The 21,561-nt window shown below is 49.3% G+C and overlaps 1 protein-coding gene across 2 annotated transcripts in view; it reads right to left on the minus strand.

The window, feature by feature from the left end:
- Window positions 1–17,403, minus strand: part of LOC144098815 (transketolase) — a 30,291-nt gene extending 12,888 nt beyond the window's left edge. Inside the window, exons 1-4 of one of the 2 annotated variants that reach the window (XM_077631703.1) lie at window positions 17,248–17,403; window positions 6,086–6,203; window positions 5,208–5,419; window positions 3,859–4,050 (exon numbers count right to left, since the gene is read on the minus strand). In XM_077631703.1, the coding sequence (XP_077487829.1) occupies window positions 3,859–4,050; window positions 5,208–5,419; window positions 6,086–6,203; window positions 17,248–17,354 (629 nt within the window). In that variant the 5' untranslated portion in view covers window positions 17,355–17,403. Of the gene's footprint in view, window positions 1–3,858; window positions 4,051–5,207; window positions 5,420–6,085; window positions 6,204–7,226; window positions 7,681–17,247 lie in introns of those variants that run through there. The other variant, XM_077631702.1, reaches the window with a different exon arrangement.
- Between the last annotated feature and the right edge of the window lie 4,158 nt (window positions 17,404–21,561).

The following is a 21,561-nucleotide window of genomic DNA, read 5'->3' on the forward strand; positions in this document are numbered from 1 at the left end:
GGCATGTAGAGGAGCGTATGCCGGGATGGCTGAAATTATGCAGCTGGTTGAAGAGGCCACGGCGATGGGAAAGGGGCACGTAAGGCCTGCTTCGTGCTGTTGACATGTCGCAGGAGATAGTAGTTAGTCGTTCCGGGTATGGGGATTTACCGCAGCTGTAGTGAGGACCTGCACTTAAGAAGTTCTTGCAGTTCGACATCCGTAGTCTGAGCCTTGGCGAGGACGTCGGCTGTTATCTGCAAAGAGCTGATAGCTGCCACACGTGAAAGCACGTTGGCGACCACCGTCATTCCCGCTGACATGTTGGATGTCGGTGGTAAACTAGGCAATGAACGAGAGCTGGTTCTGCTGGACCGGCGGGAGTTTGTTGCAGCGTTGCGAGAAAGTGTAGGTCAGAGGTTTATGGTCTGTGTAGATAGTGCAGTGCTGTGCTTCGAGAACGTGGCGAAAGTGTTGAACTGCTTCGTATATCGCCAGAAGTTCTCTGAAGCTGGCGAACTCGGCGGGGCGGGGGTCAGGGTTTCGTCATTTTCCGAGCTGAGAGTTTCTTGTGGAGAAGAACACCAAGGGATGCCAGGTGTTGTCTACGCTTTGCATAAGGGCGACGCCGACGGCAAAGTTAGAGGAGTCTGTGAAGAGCCCCAAGGGAGCGTCTGGCATGGGATGGGAGAGAAGTGTGGCGTAGCAGAGAGCAGCTTTACATTCTGCGAAAAGTTGCGTTAAATCCTGTGTTCACGTGACGGGTTGGTTTCCTCGTAGTCCAGCCAAGGCATCATGGAGGGAACTGGAGTTGGCTGCATGTGGCAAGAAACGCCTGTAAAAGTTCAGCACGCAGAGGATACGGCGAAGGTGTTGAGAGGTGGTGGGTGGGGGGTAATTTTGCAGGTCTGAGATGCATTGAGGCAAAGGTCGAGTTCCCTCTGATGAAACTCCGTGGCAGAGGAATTTGTCGACTGAAGTGCCGAGCATGCTCTTTGAGACATTGATGAGTAGGCTGTGGTCAACGAGGCGTTGGAAAAGTAGATGAAGGTGCGTGTGGTGTTCGTCGGCGTTACGGGAGAAGACCAATATGTCGTCAAGATAGACGAAGCAGAAGTCAATGCCACAAACGACTTCGTTGATGAAGCGTTGAAAGGTTTGTCCAGCATTGCTCAGGCCAAAGCTCATGAAGGGAAACTCGAACAAGCCGAAAGGGGTGGTAATGATTGCAGTTTTCGGGACGTCGTGTGGACTGACTGGTATCTGCGTGTAGGCCTTCACCAAGTCTAGCACGGAGAAAACATGGCAGCCATAAATGCGATGGGCGAAGTCCTGTATGTGGTGAACAGGGTACCTGTCCGGAATGGTGCGGCCGTTGAGGGCACGGTAGTCCCCACAGGGCACCAGCCTTCGGTCTTCTTCGGGACAAGGTGAAGTGGCGAGGCCCATGGGCCGTCGGAGCGGCGGGCGATTCCCTCACGGAGCATGGCTTCGAACTCCAATTTTGGCTATGTGCATGCGGTTCGGGGCAAGGAGACGGGCGCGGCAAAAAACCAGGGTGCCTGGGGTGGTCCGGATGCAGTGCACAGTGGTGTGCTGCACATCAGGTGACAACCCGCTAGGGCGCGTGAAACCGGGAAGTTCAGCGAGGATAGCGTGGTGAATGATTTTCAACACCGAGTACTTTGATGCTCAGCTGGTGAGTAGTCATTCGCTGTCCTGGCGAAGAATGTCCCATTGTCGCGAAAATGAGGCGGTCGTGGCGGCAGTCCGGAAGGAGGTTGTAGTGCGCCAAAAGGTCTGAGCCGATGATTGGCTCGATGACGTCGGCGATGACAAAATTCCATTGAAGGCCACAGCGTACGTTTTTAAACGGGACGTGCAGGCGGAGAGCCACAAGTCTTGACTGTGGACCGGTTTGCCGCGCTGAGCTCTAAGGACTTAGCAGGACGGGTACCTTGAAGGTGGGCTCGTGGGTAGCAGCAGATGTCGGAACCGCTGTCGACAAGGAACCGCTGCTTTGCAATTTGGTCGGCGACGAAGACGCGACTGCCTCCAGGTTGGCAGCTCGCGGCTGTGTCTATGAGCTGCCGTTGCCGTTTCCCTTATGTCCAGCGGAGCAGGGTGGTTGACATTGTCGTGCTCCGTCGCCGAAGCGTCGATGGTAGTAGCACCGATCGTCGTCACCAGGCTGCTGCGACGGGATGGTGTTACGGTCATGGCTTTGCGGGTGGCGCGCCGGCAAGTGTTGTACCAGGCGTCGTTGAATGGAGCTGCGCTGTGGATTGATGTCGTTGATACGGCGTGCAAGCTCTGTGGTGTTCAGCGGTGTGGCGACAGCCTGGATGGTGGGCGACAACTGCGGCAAAGGGACCTCGATGACGCAATCAGCGATTCCGGCAAGTTGGCCGAGAGGTAGCACAAGCTGAGCCTGCAGAATTGCCTGGACATGCGGTGGAAGTCATTGAAGCCAAAGTGCTCGCAGAAAGGAATCCTGAACTACCATGTAGCCCACGAGAGCACGCATGTCGCGGAGGAGCTGCGAAGGCTTGCGCTCAGCAAGTTCTGCGGACTATAGCTGTCGCACCTTCTGGTCTTCAGAGAGACAGGCGGCGGTTGAGTTCAGTCTTGAGGCCTTCATTCGTAAAGGTTGGCCGTTGGTGGGTTGGCAAGGATATCCCGGACCTCGTTGGCGTAGCGGGCACCGAGGTGGGCGAGGACATAATCGTAGCGGGTCCGGTCTTGAGTGATGTGCGCGAGGGGGAGAACTGGGCCTCGACTTGGGCGAACCATCCCTTTGGCGAGTCGGCCCAAACCGGCGGAAGTATGGCAGCGACACGCCAGACGTAGTGAGGCGCAGCGTATGGGATGCCGTCTGCCGAGGTTCTCACGTCCTCGGCGGAGCAGGTAGGATGCTGCTGCACGGAATTATTTAGTTGGCTGTGCCGTTCCTGAAGCTTTTGCTTGTCCATGACGATGCGTTACTGTCTGTTGTACGGGTCACCAGATGTGGAATGTCATTTCTGCAGAAGGACGAATCTCAACATAAAAACGTTACAAATGTTTATTTGATTGCCGATGGCAGCAGACGAGCATACCGACGCTACACTCGTCTCGGTAGCGAAAGGTAGCAAACAGTCTTCCCAGTCGGGCAGCCTGTTTTTGTAGCCACCGTCGGTGACGCATGCCTCGGGTGACGCAGCGGTGGCACTGTTTTATTGGGAACACAGTCCGGCGTGTGGCAGTGTTACGCTGGGCCGGATGATAACAAGGCGAAGGCTGTGCTGAAATATGCGCAGAGTGTCGCCAGACCAGCATTTCATGAATGCTATGGTGGGCCCAAGTGCCTTTCACATGCGGATGAGTGAATCAGGCACATTCCTCAAAGACCACACAGTTTCTCTATCTAAACGGTCAGATTCTCAGCACAGATAATGAGAACCAGTCGCATAGATCTCAATTTGTAGTCTGTAGTGTGATTGCACTCTTTCTTGCAGAGTACTTATAGTGTATGAAAAGTGCAGGTAAAACCCTGCCACAGAAGTTCAGGCATATATTAACATGCTTTCATTAATCAAAACTTACAAAGTGCATGCAACTCCTAGCATGCTGCTAGTACATTAAACCAGGAGCACGCAACATGTTGAACTGCAGAAACCTAATATTTCACAACAGCAACACACCGGATGCTTCGATTAAGCAAAGCAAAGCCACAATACTAACGGGCACAATACTGTGCAATGAGTATAAAAAGGCTCCACAGTTCGAACAATGAAAAAGAGCCACAACTAGACAAAGTTGCATGACTAATACACAGAACGCTATGTGAAAAGAACTAAATGTAAGCCTTCAGAACATCTGAATACAGATAAGACATACCCAAAGGAGTCAAGTCTGGTCTTGTAAACGTCCATCTGGTGCTGGAAAGCAGTCGGCTCACTCTGGCCCAGCCGGTTGATGTCGAAGATAGCCACCAAGTTGTCCAATTTGTAATGGCCCGCAAAAGATAGGGCCTCCCAGATAGAGCCCTCAGCAGATTCACCATCACCGATGATGCAGAAGACACGGTAGCTGGACAGAGAGAGACTCAAAATGTTAAAAGTGTTCAATAAATACGAGGAAGACAGACAAGGGAATGGAAAACCGTACCAATTAAACACAGACATGAACAGATTAACAGTATGATTAAGGCACAACTGCCTTGTCTGCAAGAGCCACATTAAGTGGTGCAATCCTATGCATGAGTCGCGACAGGTTGCATCAGAATGCTTGGCCTGCCAGCATAGCGTTCATGCATCAAAATGCACTTTAGCAGCATTGGCCAACATAGGCTTAGATTTCTTTGTTACATTTACGTGCCGAAAAATATAAGGAAGCATTGTTTTAAGGCACTTCACATGCCAGCTTTTGGGTGCATTTTTAATGGCTACAGTAACACAAAAGTAAGGCGAATAACTTCTACACAACTTTAGTCATTCCTCACGGTAGCCCTAAACTAAGTGCAGTTGAAATCTCTGTGCTCGAGAACATAAAAAGAGTGGATAAAGACAGGTCACAGGTCAAGCAACTACACAACAGGATGCTACCTGGCCGCTTTGCCACATCTTTCTCCATCGTTTTATGGTCTTGAGCAACTATGCGTTAACTAGCCCAAACTGAGCACAACCTTGAAGCTCAAACTGCACAAAACTTTCAATGCAAAGGTGCATAATGCTGAAGGCCCAATTAAAGTGATTACATGCCAAAACACTTATTGTTGGTAAATGGCTAGAGTTCACAGGACCAAAAAATACAGCTGTGATTAAAACTGTGCAGGTGCTCTGTAGAGATTGATTTGTTGCGTCAAGTTGCAGCCTGCTTTATGCTTCCCTTCCCACTCATTCCAAGCCAGACACCCAGACGTGCTTTAGCACTGTAGGAAACGTGTGCAAAGTCAATTTAAAATGAAAGCACCAGGCAATACCGCAGAATAAAAAACCCAACCAATGCAGGTGACCACGCAGATGTTGAAGTAAAAGGAGTGTGCAAAAAAAAAAAGCTGATTGCACCTATACTCTTGTGGAGTAGGCGCCACTGTCTGCAGCCCTATTGACATTTTTTCAAAGTCATTTCAGAATTAAAGCTGTTGGAGCACGCAGAGGTCATGGTGATGTATGTTGTGCCCTTGAAAGCAGCAAGGAAAAGCCTGTCATTGCTTAAGCAGGAAGCACGCGCGCGCACGCACACACCTAGCCTTGTCGAAGTATTTGCCAGTGTAGGCCATGCCAGCAGCACAGCTCAGACCCTGGCCCAGGGAGCCCGTTGCTACATCCACAAAGTTCAGCCGGGGAGTTGGGTGGCCTTCAAGGTCGTTGTCGATCTTGCGGAGGTTCAGCAGCTCCTTTTCAGGAAACAGGCCAGCTGCTGCCCAGGCAGCATAAAGGATTGGTGCCGCATGGCCCTGCAAGCAAGCCGCACGTTTTCTGAAGGTCAGGTCAGAGCTCATACTTCAGTGTTGGAACGGCCAAGATAACCGAATATTGACATAACTGATGACCTTGCCAGTTGAAAGCCATCTCACAAAGCACAAAATAAAAGCACAAAAAATTACCTAGCACTGAGGTTTTGACTAGTAACTTTTTTTAAGTAAAGGAAGCATAGCACAACCAAACCTCTTCAGCAGAAGTAATATCTCTGGAGGCTGAAGCATTCTGTGTGCCTAAAAACCACCAGCTCTGCAACATTCCGCAAATCAAGCAGCAGAAGGCAGGCTAAGCCCAAGTTACAAAACAAAGAGCATAGCACCCTTTATACACAATTGTGTATTACTGTAATCTGAACAAAGTTTGTAGCAAGTTGAGAAGTAAGAATGACACAGGCATTTGTAAGCTCCAGCAATAAAAGTATTAGCTGCAGTTATGCCCATGTTTGGGAAAGAAAGCTTAGAAAGCTGGCTGCTGATACATAGTTACCAGCACACTCTGCTCGAAGTGCCAGCCAACATTCTCTGCTACATGCAGTGAAACTAACTGTTCGAACAAAACCTTGCTTAGGAAAAGAAAGTCAACGCACCCCAATACTGAGGCATTGAGAACAATCGCTGAAATAACTGCACACACTCGCACACCTTGGAAAGAATGAGGCGATCACTAGAGGGATCACGAGGAGCATCCAATCGGTAGCGCATGGTCTTGAAAAACAGCACGGACATGATCTCTGCCATAGAACAGCATGATGTTGGGTGTCTGCAAATAAAGAAACAACATTTGAAAGGTTTCAAATCTTGAAAATTTACTGAAATTACATCCAAAGTGTTACTGCAATAAAATATACTGCACTTGGAAAGGTTACATGAAAACGGGTAAAAGTTGCATGGGGGGCACGAGTTAACCAATGAGGCCAAAGTGAGGCAATAAAGGTCCCAAAAATGCTGTTGACAGATATCTATAACAGCAATGTTAGCCGCACTACTAACTTCTACTTGGAGAAGTTGCATTTTCAAGCTCCTTGCTCGGTTTTAGAAGTTTGAAAATTCTAAAACTTATGAACACACTGAAATGCTCGCACATTTGAGCAAAATAAAGACGTGGATTTACTGGCGCATGATAGGAGAGTCGCTCTTACAGCATGAAAAATACCTGCAGATAGTCCCCCTGTAGTTCAACAAGAAGCAGTCACTGTTTACCAAGAAAAGTGGGAGGGGCGTGAGAAGCAATATTGGCCGTGTCTAGACATTTTGCGGTGCGCCGCAAATCGGAACTATCATTAATAACGATACGGCAAACTTCGATCCTCAATCTGCAACAATTCATTCAAAGTCCCTCGCACCAGAGTGTCAAAGGCGGGAGTGGACGAAAACACAGCAATACCATTCGTCGAAGGAAACCGCACGGAAATACTGACACCTTTAGAAAGATAACGCTCACTTCGTACAAGAGCGCGGAATGTGCCTATACGTGCGAAGCGTCGTCCGGTCCAACCGACCGCTCGACCTACAGTTATAGCACTGTAATACAGTACACCGGGCGGCACGCCGCACAGCCGCGTTCTCCCCAGCATTTATCACGGACGAGCACGAAAGCAGACATCTAAGCCGGCGCCAATCTTGAAATCAAACCGAGTCAAATATCAGTGGAGACGAGCGCACCACAGCAACGGCTCAAGAAAATCGCTCGCCGCTCACGCCACCGCTACGGGCCGGCGAAAATAAAATAAAACGATGCAGAAGAAAGGGAAAGCGAAATTCTCAAGGCAAAAAGTTCACGAACCCGCTGTTCGAGGCATTAGTGGCCTGAATAGAGAGGATGCGAAGCTTGTGGGCGATATCCCGCAGTTCCTGGACGGTGTTCGCGTCCGGCATGTTTTCCTCCACGGATTGGCGACTGCTTCCTGAAGCGTGCTAGGGCACCTGTGAATTCGCTCGGTGGCCGCTCTCAAGGGCACGGAATCGAAAGCGGCGGCGGCAGGTGGGCAGAGTCGTGGAAAAACCGTCCGCAGACACCGGCGGCTTCGGTAGCTACTAAACCGGCGCTGTCGGAGAAGCAACGGGAAAAACGCGGTTTCAGCCGGGAGCGCCGCTTTATCACACGCCGTTGCCGACGTCACGTGGTGGTCGCGCCTCGTATGACGGCAAGCTAGGCGCCCAATGGCGGACAAGCGCTGGCCGGCTGGGCTCTACTGCCGCTCTAGCAGCTCTACACATGGAGTAGCTGTACAGCGGCTGGCTCGGGGGGGGACGCGCCCCGCCGGAACCGACCATCCGCTGACAATGACGGCGCAAAGAAAAGATCAAAAGAAGGAACGGAGAAGCGCCGGCGCCGTAAGGGGAAACAAAGAAATGAAAAGGGGGAAATTTCTTGCATTCCTGCCTATCTTGGCCGGCGGGTTGTCGACACGTGCGGTTTTTCCGTGCTATTTCACGTCAGCTAAAAAACTGATTACAAGGCGGGCGTGATGTCGATTAAGCTCGAAAATTGGAAGGCTTCTTTACATTCGATTTTTTTTCTTTATGCACGGCACATGCCCATTCTCTAACACCGACGGCTCTAGTACTTCCGACATCAAGAAGCGTTAAAAATAAATCCACTACGACGCGTATCACGCGTTTCCAATTTAAGGCAGGCCATAGAAACAGGTGAAGCATAGGGTTGTACATAACATCTGGCGGTTTAATTAATGGACGTACCATCAGCGCCAGTTGAAACGCGAAGAGGATACCTGTGACTCGAAAACATATGTCCAAAATCTTAACAACAAGAAGGGAGAAGTCCCTATTAGCATTTTTCCGTAGCATCAGTCTTCGCGCCGTCAAAGTGAAAGTCGAGTGCGCTATATATAGCGCCTGCGTCAACAAAAACAAACGTGTTTGGGTGTTCCCGTTTCAGTTGTGATCGCATTTCATTTTACACTGTACGCCCAAAATAAGTCATGAAGCAGATTCGGCAAGAAAAGATCAAAGCATCGCGAACAGACTGCACTGCTACCATTTTTCAGCGCTATAGGGCCACCCTGAGGAGCCGAAACCCAGACACTTTGCGAAGTTCTTGACGGCGCACGGAGGCTGTCCAACCCAGTACATAAGAGTGCAATTATTTTCTAGACCAGACATCTCGCCAGCCTCAATCAGTCGTCCGGCTCTCGAGGAAAATGTGCCCACCTAAGTATCTTATAGATAACGTCCACTGCTCACTCACGAGAGCCACAGCTATCTACACTGTCAACCTAATGCTTCGCTTTTCGGTGAATGCTTCGTTTCTGTCTCATCGTAAAAGTGCGCGCAAGCTGCACAGATGCAGCTATTCGACAGATAGACCTGCACATGTAGCCAGTCTAAGTATTACGCAAGCAGGTGCTTATTCAAAACAACACGGGGTACATTGAAATAACTTCTCGTTGTGGCAGTTCAGAAGTGCTCAGGTGCTGAGCATCATGCAAGGTCGCAGGCTCGACTCCCGGCCACGGCGGCCGAGTTTCGACGAAGGTGAAAAGCAAAAACGGCCGAGTACCGATATTTCGGCGCCACGACTGGTCGACACTGATCCGTAGTCCTCTAATCCGGCGTGCCTCAACCCGCGCGTGTCAATCAACTGAAATGGGAGTCGCTCTAATTCAAACACGCTTAATTCAAACTCCTGGTTTATTCGAACCGAGGCAGTACTGCAGTCGACGTTACGTGCACTAATTCGAACTGCATGTTTAATTCTAAATAACTTTCAGACTGAGTATTACCCTTCCGTGACACATGCGCAGCTTTTCATTTCTTAGCAATTTCTTCTTCGTCTAGCCCATAGATGACGAAGCAAATCCTCGCCCCCCCCCCCCCTTCCCCCCCCCCCCCCCGTATCCGTCACCGTTGCTCCAGCTAAGACCACACCGCACACGGGCAGCAGCGTCGAGGTTTGGGCCTTCACGCTGTTCGGTTCAAGCTAGTTTGCCAAACACGCAAGCGCCAACCCAACCGCAAAGCTTCATTGAAGGCGTTTCTTTCGAAAGTGCTCCAGCTGGCGCGGGGCTCCAAGGCCAGTTCACCGCACAGCCTCGTGCTCCGCTGGTCATTCGGGTTGACGATGCCTGGCCGACCGGCACTTCGAGGCGAACGAACGGACGAGGAACTGCGCCCTACACCGCCGCGGAAAGCGCTAACGACGCGAGGTGACGCTAAGCTGTCGCGGCTCGCACGATTTGCGCCAGCCTTTCAGAAGCAGCCGCGTTTTTATGGAGGAAAAACGCTAAGGCGCCCGTGTGCTGTGCGATGTCAGTGCACGTTAAAGATCCCCAGGTGGTCGAAATTATTCCGGAGCCCTCCACTACGGCACCTCTTCTTCCTTTCTTCTTTCACTCCCTCCTTTATCCCTTCCCTTACGGCGCGGTTCAGGTGTCCAACGACATATGAGACAGATACTGCGCCATTTCCTTTCCCCCCCAAAACCAATCATTATTATTATTTCAGAAGCAGCCGCTCACGAAGGCGTGAGCGGGTGGAAGCATGGCACGGTGAGAGCGCAAAGCTTGCATTTTCCGGCGCTTACCAGGCTTTGTGACTCATATCAATTGAGCGCATCGTGATGCAAAAGGCAGAAAAAATGCAACACCAGGACGTATTTATAACGCCATTTTCTATCTTAAAAAAAAAACGTAGTTTTTTTTCCCTCCTGCCTATTCCTCCATCAGGAACCCCATAACTGACCGTTTAACATGCTACAGTCGTGTTAATTCTGAATTATTTTTGGCTCAAAAACAGGCCGAAGGTAGAAAAACACATGATAAGGCGCCTCCCTCTGTCATGACAGAGGGGGTGAAATAACGCTGGAGGCGCAAGATTTACTACCCCTAAAAACGAAAAAAAAATTGCCAAATTTTTCACTTTTTTTCCGGAACCAAAATGTGACATCATTATTATTATTATATATACGCTGCAGAATACGCACGCAGCAGAATACACATTTAATAATAATAATAATTGGTTTTAGGGGAAAGGAAATGGCGCAATATCTGTCTCATATATCGTTGGACACCTGAACCGCGCCGTAAGGGAAGGGATAAGGGAGGGAGTGAAAGAAGAAAGGAAGAAGGAGGTGCCGTAGTGGAGGGCTCCGGAATAATTTCGACCACCGGGGGATCTTTAACGTGCACTGACATCGCACAGCACACGGGCGCCTTAGCGTTTTTCCTCCATAAAAACGCATCCGCCGCGGTCGGGTTCGAACCCGGGAACTCCGGATCAGTAGTCGAGCGCCCTAACCACTGAGCCACCGCGGCGGGTACACATTTAAGTCAAAATTACAAATAACAGCATGGTGAATGCCGAGAGACGGGAGCAGAAACAAAACAACCAAGCTGGGTATACGTAGGAGCTGACTACGTAGGAGTCCGGAGTTCCCGGGTTCGAACCCGACCGCGGCGGCTGCGTTTTTATGGAGGAGAAACGCTAAGGCGCCCGTGTGCTTTGAGATGTCAGTGCACGTTAAAGATCCCCAGGTGGTCGAAATTATTCCGGAGCCCTCCACTACGGCACCTCTTCTTCCTTCCTTCTTTCACTCCCTCCTTTATCCCTTCCCTTACGGCGCGGTTCAGGTGTCCACCGATAAGTGAGACAGATATTGCGCCATTTCCTTTCCCCCAAAAACCAATTATTATTAAGAAACGTCGTGAAACACATATGTGTATTACAATGAGCGCGGGGTTTGATGAGACTACATGAAAAAAGAAAAACAAAAGAACCGCTAATGGCGGCTCGAAGCATAGTGGCTCGCAGTTCTTTACAGTCGTACGTTCTGTCAAGAGCGCTTGCACATGTAAACAGAAAGAGCATGTATCACAGATGTCGCTCCAACGTCTGTCCCCTTGTCTACACGAGTCAGACGGAGCAATCACTGCCGAACGATAGCGGAGTACGAAAAACCTACAGCGCGTGAGAACAAACCCCAGGCTGTTTATACATATCTACGAGCTGAAAATGTCCGTCGCCTGCGATGGAAGCCTGTATGTACTTGAACGAGGAGCGGCGCGAAGATAAGGCGGAGACCACGATGTTTGCGACGATAACCGCAACGAGAAACTCTTCGAGGAGGCGCGCTCCAGATAGACGAGATACAGTGTGCACGCTTCTCTGAATAAGCCTGTGAGCTTCGGAAGAGCGGCCAATGCACGGGTCTTTTTCTTCTACTGGCCAAGGGCGCGGTTTCGGACCGACTTGCGACGGTCAGAGTTTGGAAGACGGCAAATCGCACGAAGTTCGAACAACACGCGAAACGGACGCAGGCGAAAAAAAAAAAATGGAGGGGACAGTTAAGCTCCGCCTTAAAGGTATAACGCGATAGCGTAATGGGCTAATTCCTCCGTATGCCGAAGGTCATTCTCTACTTTATAATTATAATTGGTTTTTTGGGGGGAAAGGAAATGGCGCAGTATCTGTCTCATATATCGTTGGACACCTGAACCGCGTCGTAAGGGAAGGGTAAAGGAGGGAGTGAAAGACATTCACAGATCCCTGGGAGTCATCACATCCCTCCTGGCGCCGTGATGCAGCGGTTAAGCGATGCGCCACTGCCATGCGATGGCAGGTGCTCCCAGCGGTGGGCACTGTGCGATCAAGGTTGCTCTTCCCGAGCGACCAATCGTTAATTTAACTGCCACCTGCCACGGTGGGCGTGCAGGTTGTGACGACGCCGCAAGGTCACGTGACCCAGGTGGCCCACCTGCCTCCTAGGCTGCTCTCTGGGCACCGCCTGCCAGAGCCATGCCCGTGATTTCTCGCTCACGACGCCGACAATGCCGACGCCGGATTTTCCGGTGAACGGGGCCTTTAACGCTATCGCATTGAAAGATATCTATGCTTACGGCAGTTTATTTCGGAAAAAAACAGGTAAGGCCAATTCATACAGCGGGCGAATCATACTGGGGTCACATGATCCCCCGAAATTACGCTAGAAATATGCGCCTTCCAGGATACGAACCAGCTACCTTACCGCATAACGCTGAGCCACCTGTCAGAATACCTGAGGTGCGCAGGGAGTCGCGTGTTATTTTCGGAATAGAAAAAAAATGTTAACGTACACGGAACACTTGACATTAAAATAATACAAAACACAAGTGCATGGACGCAATCTTTTTGGACGTGTTCTAACCCTGTGGAAAGATGTGAAGGGCGCAGGAGACTGCGATGTTCGCGTCCACAGGTCACATTTTCAGAGAAGGCCTTCAGCCAGCTTTGTCCTTCCGCTCCCGAGTTTCGATGTCTATGACACGTTTCTCCTGCATCAATATTCTTTTTACAAGGCCACTGTACACCAAATTCCACTAGGGTATCGTGTCGAATGGCTGTGTAAGATATGGCTATAGGCACCGAGTGATAAGCAAACATGTGTCCTTTTAAGGCATGGAAAAACGCATACGCGCCTGTCGAGAAAAAAAAAAGGAATTCTCTAATTCTCGCTGGCGACCCCCGCCACTATCATCATCATCATCATCGGGCTATGGCCACTGCAGGTCAAATGCCTCTCCCATATGTCTCCAAATAGCCCGGCCCCAGTTGTTCCATCTTACCCTCACAAACTTCCTAATCTCATACGCCCACCTGACTTTCTGCCGCCCCCTACAATGCCTGCCTTAATTCTCTCGGAAACCAGACCGTTATCGATTATCGTTGGTGATTTCCTTTAATTATTCCCAGCGCAGCACACGGACTTGGTTACATGCTATCACGCCTGGTACATTCCAAGAACCATTCCGCACGTGAAAAAAGTACTGGATCAGCACTTAGTCGTCCTGAACCAGGATCTCTCGGGAGCAACGAGTGCCGCGCTGGCTATACAAAAAAGAAAAAGAAAAATATAGACGCACACCATACGGGTTCGCGACCGGGTAAGAAGAAATGAAGACAAGCATATCATAAAAAAATCCCTCAAGCGTAACGCAGGAAACGTGAAACGATAGGCAGTCGAGTCGTTACAAGATGCGTCCAGATGTTTTGCAGTTCGCTGCTGAGCCAAAGGACGCAGGATCGAATCCCGGCCGCGGCAGCGGCATTTCGATGATTCCAAAATGCAAAAAAACGCCCGTGTGCCTTGAATGCATGCAAAAGTGGTACAAATCAATTACGAGTTGTGCACTGCGGCATTTTTCATAGCCCATGTGTAGCTTCGGGACGTCCAAAAGTTCTGAAAAAAAGCATTTTTGAACGGGAAAGGGTTTATGAACGCATTTTTATTTCATATATTGTAAGATTTCACCATAACAATAAATATACCCGCAGATCTCCCGTCCACAGGCTTGCGCTTTTCGCTATTAACGTTTCTGCGATCGTAACAAGCGTTCCCAATTTTCTACTGCGGCGTTAACTGTTCCATGCGAGCGATGGAAAAAAAAACTTTAAACGAAAGATTTTGCTACATATCGGAAGAATGGGCCATTCCCTTCAATATTTCCACGACGGTACCTTACAATTTCCCAATATTCAAAATATTGGTCCAGAAATGCTGGACATGCAAGGCTAGAGGCGCGCCATGTCGTTCGCAGTAGGAGCACGGTGGCGTCTGTCCTCTTTGCTCAACCCAGTCTCATCATACCAGCTTCTGAGTTCACACAGTGGAGCGAGGCAGACCTTGATAGCGATGACATCACGCAGATATGTTTCCCGATCCGGGTACATTCATCACGCAGGACGCATCTCGGCGTCAAAAAATAAAAAAAATTAACAAAGAAGGTCAGTTCCATAGGCTAAGGCCTATGGAAGAAATACTAGAAATCATGGGATGAAGTAGAGATATACACCATTTTGCCCGACAACAAGTTTTGTTAAACTTGCTTCACTCGGGTGGACCACGCGCGGACCACGGCGCAGGTCCGTGCGGCCACGATTGCAGGTCCGTGCGGCCACGACCAGGAGTTCCGCCCGCTGCTAGCCAAGCGCGTCCGCCCCGGCCGTCCGTGAGCGGAGCAGGTCTCGCGAGACGGATGTGAAAGGGCGCGCAGCTCTTATAAGCGCGGCCGCAACTTGCGCAAAAAAAGTAAACGTGCCAGCCCGCAGCAAGCGGCCTTCCGAAGGCATGCAGACACGCTAAAAGTGGCACAAACAGCGAGCGAGTGGAGTGTAGACAAAAAGAAAACCAAGAAGAAACTATCCAAGGCAACTAATTGTGCACGGGGCGACGCCTGCCTTTTCAGTCCCGCAACATTAGCAGATCTGATCGGCAGATTTCGTTACCTGTTTAGCGGCGGGTTATAAAGAGTGGATCACAGACCCGTCCCGCGACGCCTTCACCAATTCGCGCGCAAACGTAAACGCGCTTTGCGAAGAGCAAGGGCATCGAGAAGTGGATTTATAGGTAACTATTGAGGGAACGTTTACTAGAAGGGGGGGGGGGGGCACTCCTATTTGCACCATGTATTTCTTGAATATTTTCCTTGAAAAAAAAAGGGTGGGGGGGAGTCAACATGGTTTTCCAATGTAATATTCATCGCTTGGAAGGGGTGACTCCCCCACCCCCACCCCCCATTGTCTATAAATCCGCCCTTGAAGGGCATCAAAGGTAACGTATAGTGAGGCAAGGGATTTAATAAATGCGCGTACGAGCTGCAGGAATAAAATTGCAGCAGTACTGTTGGCGGGGTCGCCTGTAAGGACATATCTTTAAGCTCGCCGCAAGCTGATAAAATTTCTGAAAATTCATTATTCACATTTAAAACCGGCGCAGGTATGCTAAACGTTTCAGTTCAAAAAATGGCAAATCGTCAGGATAAACCACAAATGCTGTAAAATTGTCAAACGGACATCTGTTAAGAATATGATATTTTTTTCCTTGTACCCTGAACAAGATATGCAAAAGAAAAACACTGCAAGGCAGAACCGCCCGTTCCTCCCCACTCTTTCCCTCTCTCCCTCCTCCGTTCTCTCTGACGCGAGCACTAGTTCTTTGCGCACCCGCTACTGGCGCTACTGCTGCGTGCATCCTGACTAGGTGGCAATTACAACACTACGTCACATTGAACTTCGTTATAACGAAGTTATAACGGCGATTACTTCGTTATAGCCGTAGCTTCGTTATAGCCCGTGTTGACCGAGCTTCCAAGGGGAATCATCATTCCTTCGTTATATCCACTATTTCGTTATAAACAGTCTCGTTATAACGAGGTGCGACTGTAATTATTTATCTGTCAGTCTGTCTGTGCTCCTATTGCTGCGCTGTTAAGGCATGCTCAACTTTCAAAAAGTATAAAGCAAGAGGCCATTAGCGGGTTGGTGGGGGGCAAGAGAGCAGTTTAGATAGCGGAAGAAAAAAAACCGCAGTTAATTCGACGAAATTTAGCACGCTAAGAATTAATGGCTGGGTGACAATTATCACCACCCCGGCACAAATGGGATACTATTAATCATCTATCATTCTCTTCTTTCCCCTCGCACTCGAGCACAGCCATCTCGATCCTCTTCGACCTCTCGCCTTTTTCTCTCACACTCCCTCGACCTTCGCTCACACAGCCCTCCGGTCACAAAGCACACAACGAATTTTCAGCAAACGAGACCCATGTATGCTAACGCAGTAAAAAGCAAAGTTGCACGTAAGCATGTGTTAATAATATAAAGTCCCATTATTGGCGGTTTCTTTGATCTTATTACGACCGCCTAAAACCCTTCGAACAATTTCGGCAGTTTAAAAGTCAACTTTGTTATCTTATAATTTAGTCTGCATGGGGTAACCAGGTTTGCCGTTTAAATTTTTAACCATATTCCAGTTATATATGTATACATACTTATAAGCAGATAAAAACGGGCAGTGGTGTTGTTTGGGGCATGCCTGCTGCGCCGAAGGTTTGAAGATAAAAATTTTAAAAAAGCGAAAGAAAAGCCTACTGGGAAAACAGCCAGACCGCTGCAAAGACCCCTGCAGTAGGGCTGTATTCAACATTACAGAAACATTGATGCCTGCCAACATTAATCCTTGCCAATCCATTAGGACAGCGTGATAAAATAGGCAGGAATATGTTCACAAACATGTGCGAAGGTTTACAAGATTGACAATTTTTGTTTACAAATAAACAAAATGAAGGGCAACTAAGTGTTGATGAATGTTCGTAAAGAACAACATCGTAAAGTGCTGCATGCCTCCTGAATTGCACGTGCACTTCATGAATCAATGCCGTGACTTCAGAACAAAGAAAACACTGACAATGGTCATTCCATTACTGTTGCAATTAAAAGTACGGCGGACAACTAGCTGCCAGCAATAACCTAAGACGCACGTCAGAGGTTTCTTTAGAGGATGTAACACATTGGAAGCCGAACCAATATATTATTCGATATTTGAAGAGCCCGCTTACAACATGCTCCGTATATAGTTCCTGCTGAACTCCTCAGATGGCGACACCTGTTCGTCTGCACCGCAGGCGACGTCAAGTTTTTTTAGCGAAGGGAGCGGCACAAGGAAAAAAAAGAACTGAAACTTTCGCGCGGAACTTAACAGACCTGGACGACGCAACCCGTCGTCATGCTAAATATAGAGTACTACTAAAGGAGCACCTTCGTGAGGACTGGGAAATTTAAAACGGGACACGTGGGTCGATCACTGCTACCGGTAACGAGCAGACACGCAAACAGGCACATGGTGTGAGTGATCAAATGCACTAAGCGGTATAAATAGGTTTTACAGCGCTGCTGTGAACGAAGGACCGCAGCTGCGATAGGAATGGGAAAACTGGCTCTAACGGTCACGGTGACCTTATGCATGTCATCACTTATCACCATAGGAACACGCGGCAAGCGGCATAAATCGAGCATTCGAAACAGCGTCTTACCCCGAATTGCTGGCGTTCGTCGCTTGGATACTGAGAATTCGAAGCTTGTTGGCTATGTCCTTGAGCTCCTGCGACGTTTTAACATCAGGTCGGTGATAATTGGCCATGATATCCAAACTCCAAGGGCCTTTCGGACACACTCCAATTTGCAGCGGCCGGTGCCTTCCGCGTTTTTACGTTTGCACGTTTGTTTTTTTCTTCCTCATGACGTAGACATATGCGAGAGCTCTAATTCCCGCGTTGTGAATGACGTGCAGCGCCTCAAAAAGATAGAACAACAAATATTTGAAAAAAATAGTACTCCTCACTTATGAATGCAAACTATGAGAACGCGAGGTACATTCTGATAAGTTTCACATAATCAAGCCTTTGCATCGTTACACTGAAGTTGAGAATGTTGTTCCCAGATGGCGCCAGACGTCCTAAACCCCCATCTAACCGCGAAATTTGCGAGCGTCGCCAGCAGAGAAGCAGCTCTGACCAGCCTGGCTTAATAATAATTGATTTTTTCGGAAATGAAATGGCGCAGTATCTGTCTCTTATATCGTTGGACACCTGAACCGCGCCGTAAGGGAAGAGATAAAGGAGGGAGTGAAAGAAGAAAGGAAGAGAGAGGTACCGTAGTAGAGGGCTCCGGAATAATTTCGACCACCTGGGGATCTTTAACGTGCACTGACAACGCACAGCACACGGAGGTGTGTGGCTGAGATCAGGAAGTTTGCGGGGATAAGGTGGCCGCAGCTGGCACAAGACGGGGTTAATAAGTGAACTATGGGAGAGGCATTTGTTCTCCAGTGGGCGTCGTTAAGCTGATAATGATGATGTTAAAGTTCCAATACAAGGCTGGCATATTCCACAGCAGGAAGGCAGCCCTCCGATGACAGTTCGCATTGAATAAGTGCAGCCACGGTATGAAGCGACAAGAAGAGATTACGACTGAGCTTCCCGCCGGTTAGGCTGCTGCCTTGTCCCCCATGGCACAATTACCCCAACGCAGCCTTTGCACAGAGATTAGTGGGTGCCTGCTTTGTGGGGAAAAGACGAAAAAGGGCACTCGAACATCGGGACAGCTCTTTTGTGAGGCAAACAACAACAACAGCTCTCCTTGCTACAGCAGATTTGCAGCAATCGGCATTCCATTGGAGTGCCCGCTTATGATGTTCAATGCCATGCGAGATGTCCATGACCCTCTTGCGGTGCAGAATACCACGATTGAATCTTTAGTTCTCCAATGTGTTCTCTCGGTCGAAACTTTCTGAATCATGTGGCGAAATTGAATCACTTGATCACTTTCGCCCCTCCTGTCGGCAGTTTGCTTGACTGCCGAAAAGCTTATCTGCCGATTCCCCTCGACCCGCTGCGGTGGCTCAGTGGTTAGGGCACTCGGCTACTGATCCGGAGTTCCCGGGTTCGAACCGGACCGCGGCGGCTGCGTTTTTATGGAGGCAAAACGCTAAGGCACCCGTGTGCTGTGCGATGTCAGTGCACGTTAAAGATACCCAGGTGGTAGAAATTATTCCGGAGCCCTCCACTACGGCACTTCTTTCTTCCTTTCTTCTTTCACTCCCTCCTTTACCCCTTCCCTTACGGCGCGGTTCAGGTGTCCAACGATATATGAGACGGATACTGCGCCATTTCCTTGCCCAAAAAAAAACAAAAAATAATTAAAAATTCACAATTCACCTGGGTTCGGACCCGACCGCGGCGGCTGCGTTTTTATGGAGGCAAAACTCTAAGGCGCCCGTGTGCTGTGCGATGTCAGTGCACGTTAAAGATCCCCAGGTGGTAGAAATTATTCCGGAGCCCTCCACTACGGCACTTCTGTCTTCCTTTCTTCTTTCACTCCCTCCTTTACCCCTTCCCTTACGGCGCGGATCAGGTGTCCAACGATATATGAGACGGATACTGCGCCATTTCCTTTCCCCAAAGACCAATTATTATTATTATTATTATTATTATTATTATTATTATTATTATTATTATTATTATTATTATTATTATTATTATTATTATTATTATTATTATTATTATTATTCCCTCGCCTGATTAGAGCTTCCACTTTCTATTCTGGTTTTTCTCTAATTTGGAGGAAGCGCCACGGGATATGTTCTAAAACCACTGTGCGATATTCTTCATAGTTACGTCGCTGCGTAAGGGAGATTCCTTTGTTAGTTATAATTACCTGAATTCTTTCCATTACAACAAAATTCCACCTACGTTAGCCACCTTAGTTCCTAACGTTTGAATGTGCAAGGAATCCTGGCCAATTCCCCACCGTGGGTATGTGCCATTGCTCCAGAGGCCAACAACAGCTAGTGAGTGACGCAAGGAAGAAGACAGGGAAGACTGGAAAATGCCGGACGGCAGCCCTCGCTACAGAAACGCCGCTCCTGCTGGGACGGCGCCTTCCTCCCTCTTTACAGAGGTCCTAGGGCACCGCCTAGCCTTCGTTTGAATTCTGGCCGGCTTAGCTATGGGCGCTGCCGCAGCCATATCAACTGGTATCTACATGCGGAGACCCCAAGAAGGCAAGGACGTATCCCCATTCTGCTGCCCTGGTCTAGTGAGCGAATTAGCCTGGTACCTCAACCAAAGCATTGACCCGTGCAAGGATTTCTTCTCATACGTCTGTTCTAACGTCATTGGCGACAAAAAGAGGCATGAAGACCACCTGGACAACCTTCTTGTGCAGGTGATGACCGGAGCCACGCCCGAATCCATGCCGATGGGGGACGCCGGACGCTTCCTCATATCTTTCTACAGGTCATGCTTGAGAACCGTTCCACACCCCCAAAGCTCCTTCCGCACCCTCGCTAGCGCGCTGGTTCGTGACTCATGGGAACGTCAGGAACTGGTGGACACCAGAAAAGCCAATCTATACATCTTCAGAGCTTCTGCTAAGTAACAGTTGCCATCAGCTGTGAGCGTGTCTTTCAGCCGCAGCAAGACGACGTTGGTCACGAAGAACAAGGAAATTTGCGCGAATAGTAGCCATTATTATGACGCAATGACCGCAGTGGTAAACGCCTTAAACGAACGTGCTAATACAATGACCTTGTCATCGGAATCAGCCTTCCGTTTCCGGGGCCAACTGTGCGACGCACTTTCATCCTCTTTGCGAATGACAAGGCGCTACGCAACGCACAAGCAGAGCCCCCAGATACAAGCGGAACTATGGAGCAAAGAAGACCTCGATGCCGGCATTAGTGTCTACGGTTCCTCAGTGCGGAGCGTGAGATTCGTCACTGCCGTGGGCTTCCGCCAGATCCGACTTATTTATGACCAGTTTGCCTCGGAGAATACAAACAGTACAGCTGCAGCAAAGCGGGTTGCTTTCCTAGTGTGGCACAGCGTCGTACATAGAGCAGAAGATTTCTACGTGATGCTGAACTCCTCTCTACAGTTTGTATTCACTGTCTGCCGGACCAGAATTTCTTTATTACCTGTATTCTGGGAGACGTTGGCCGCCGAAATGCTAACAAGCCCAGACAAAGATACAGCTGCCCATGCACTGTTTACATCCGTGAAACGCTCAGTGTATGCGGATATTCGGGAGAGCCTGATCTTCGACGCTGACGATGTCGAGCGACTGCACAGCTTCTTCGAGAATCTCGTTCTCGTCACACCCACTGAGGCAAGTCGGATTTCGATAGCGGTTCCAAACACTAGTGACAGTCTTGGCGAGAACATCTTAAGGGGGAACTCTTGTGGGTTCTTAGTGCAAAAAGAGCGCGAGGAGAATTTGACAGACGCCCGCAAGGTCGAATACGAGGAAGTAAAATTCCTGGGCGGAAGACAGCTGTTGTTGTCTTCCACAATTTACGGTTACATTAGTGCGGGCTCAAGGGATTATGAGCTTTCCAACAATGCTCGAATGGCCCGACTGTTCGCGGAGTCCACTTGGCATATGGCGCTCGACGGGATGTAGTGGACATCCAAAAGTGCGGCTAATATCAAGCGGTTTAAAAAGTGCTTCCTCGAGAACTACTTGGGTGACACCAAAGCTGGTGTGACAAACAGCTTCATCGTGGTTGTTTTGGGCCTGTCTTCAGTCGTGAAAACTCTCGTCAAGTCGGACTGGGTAACGCTCAAGCATGCTTGGAGTCTGTGGCGCATTTCAAACGCACAGTTCTTCTTCATAGTGACCACCTACTCTAAATTCCCGTTGTTCTGGTGGTCGCATTATGCTCGCATGATCAACATGTCGCTGTCGTACAGCGAAGATTTCGCCGCAGCATTCCAGTGCCCTTACAGTGCGCCGATGGCAAAGACACGCCAGTGTTCTTTTAATCGATCGCGCGAGTTCGAGCAGCA

This window comes from Amblyomma americanum, chromosome 7 (genome assembly GCF_052857255.1).
Source record: "Amblyomma americanum isolate KBUSLIRL-KWMA chromosome 7, ASM5285725v1, whole genome shotgun sequence".
Classification (NCBI taxonomy): Eukaryota; Metazoa; Arthropoda; class Arachnida; order Ixodida; family Ixodidae; genus Amblyomma; species Amblyomma americanum.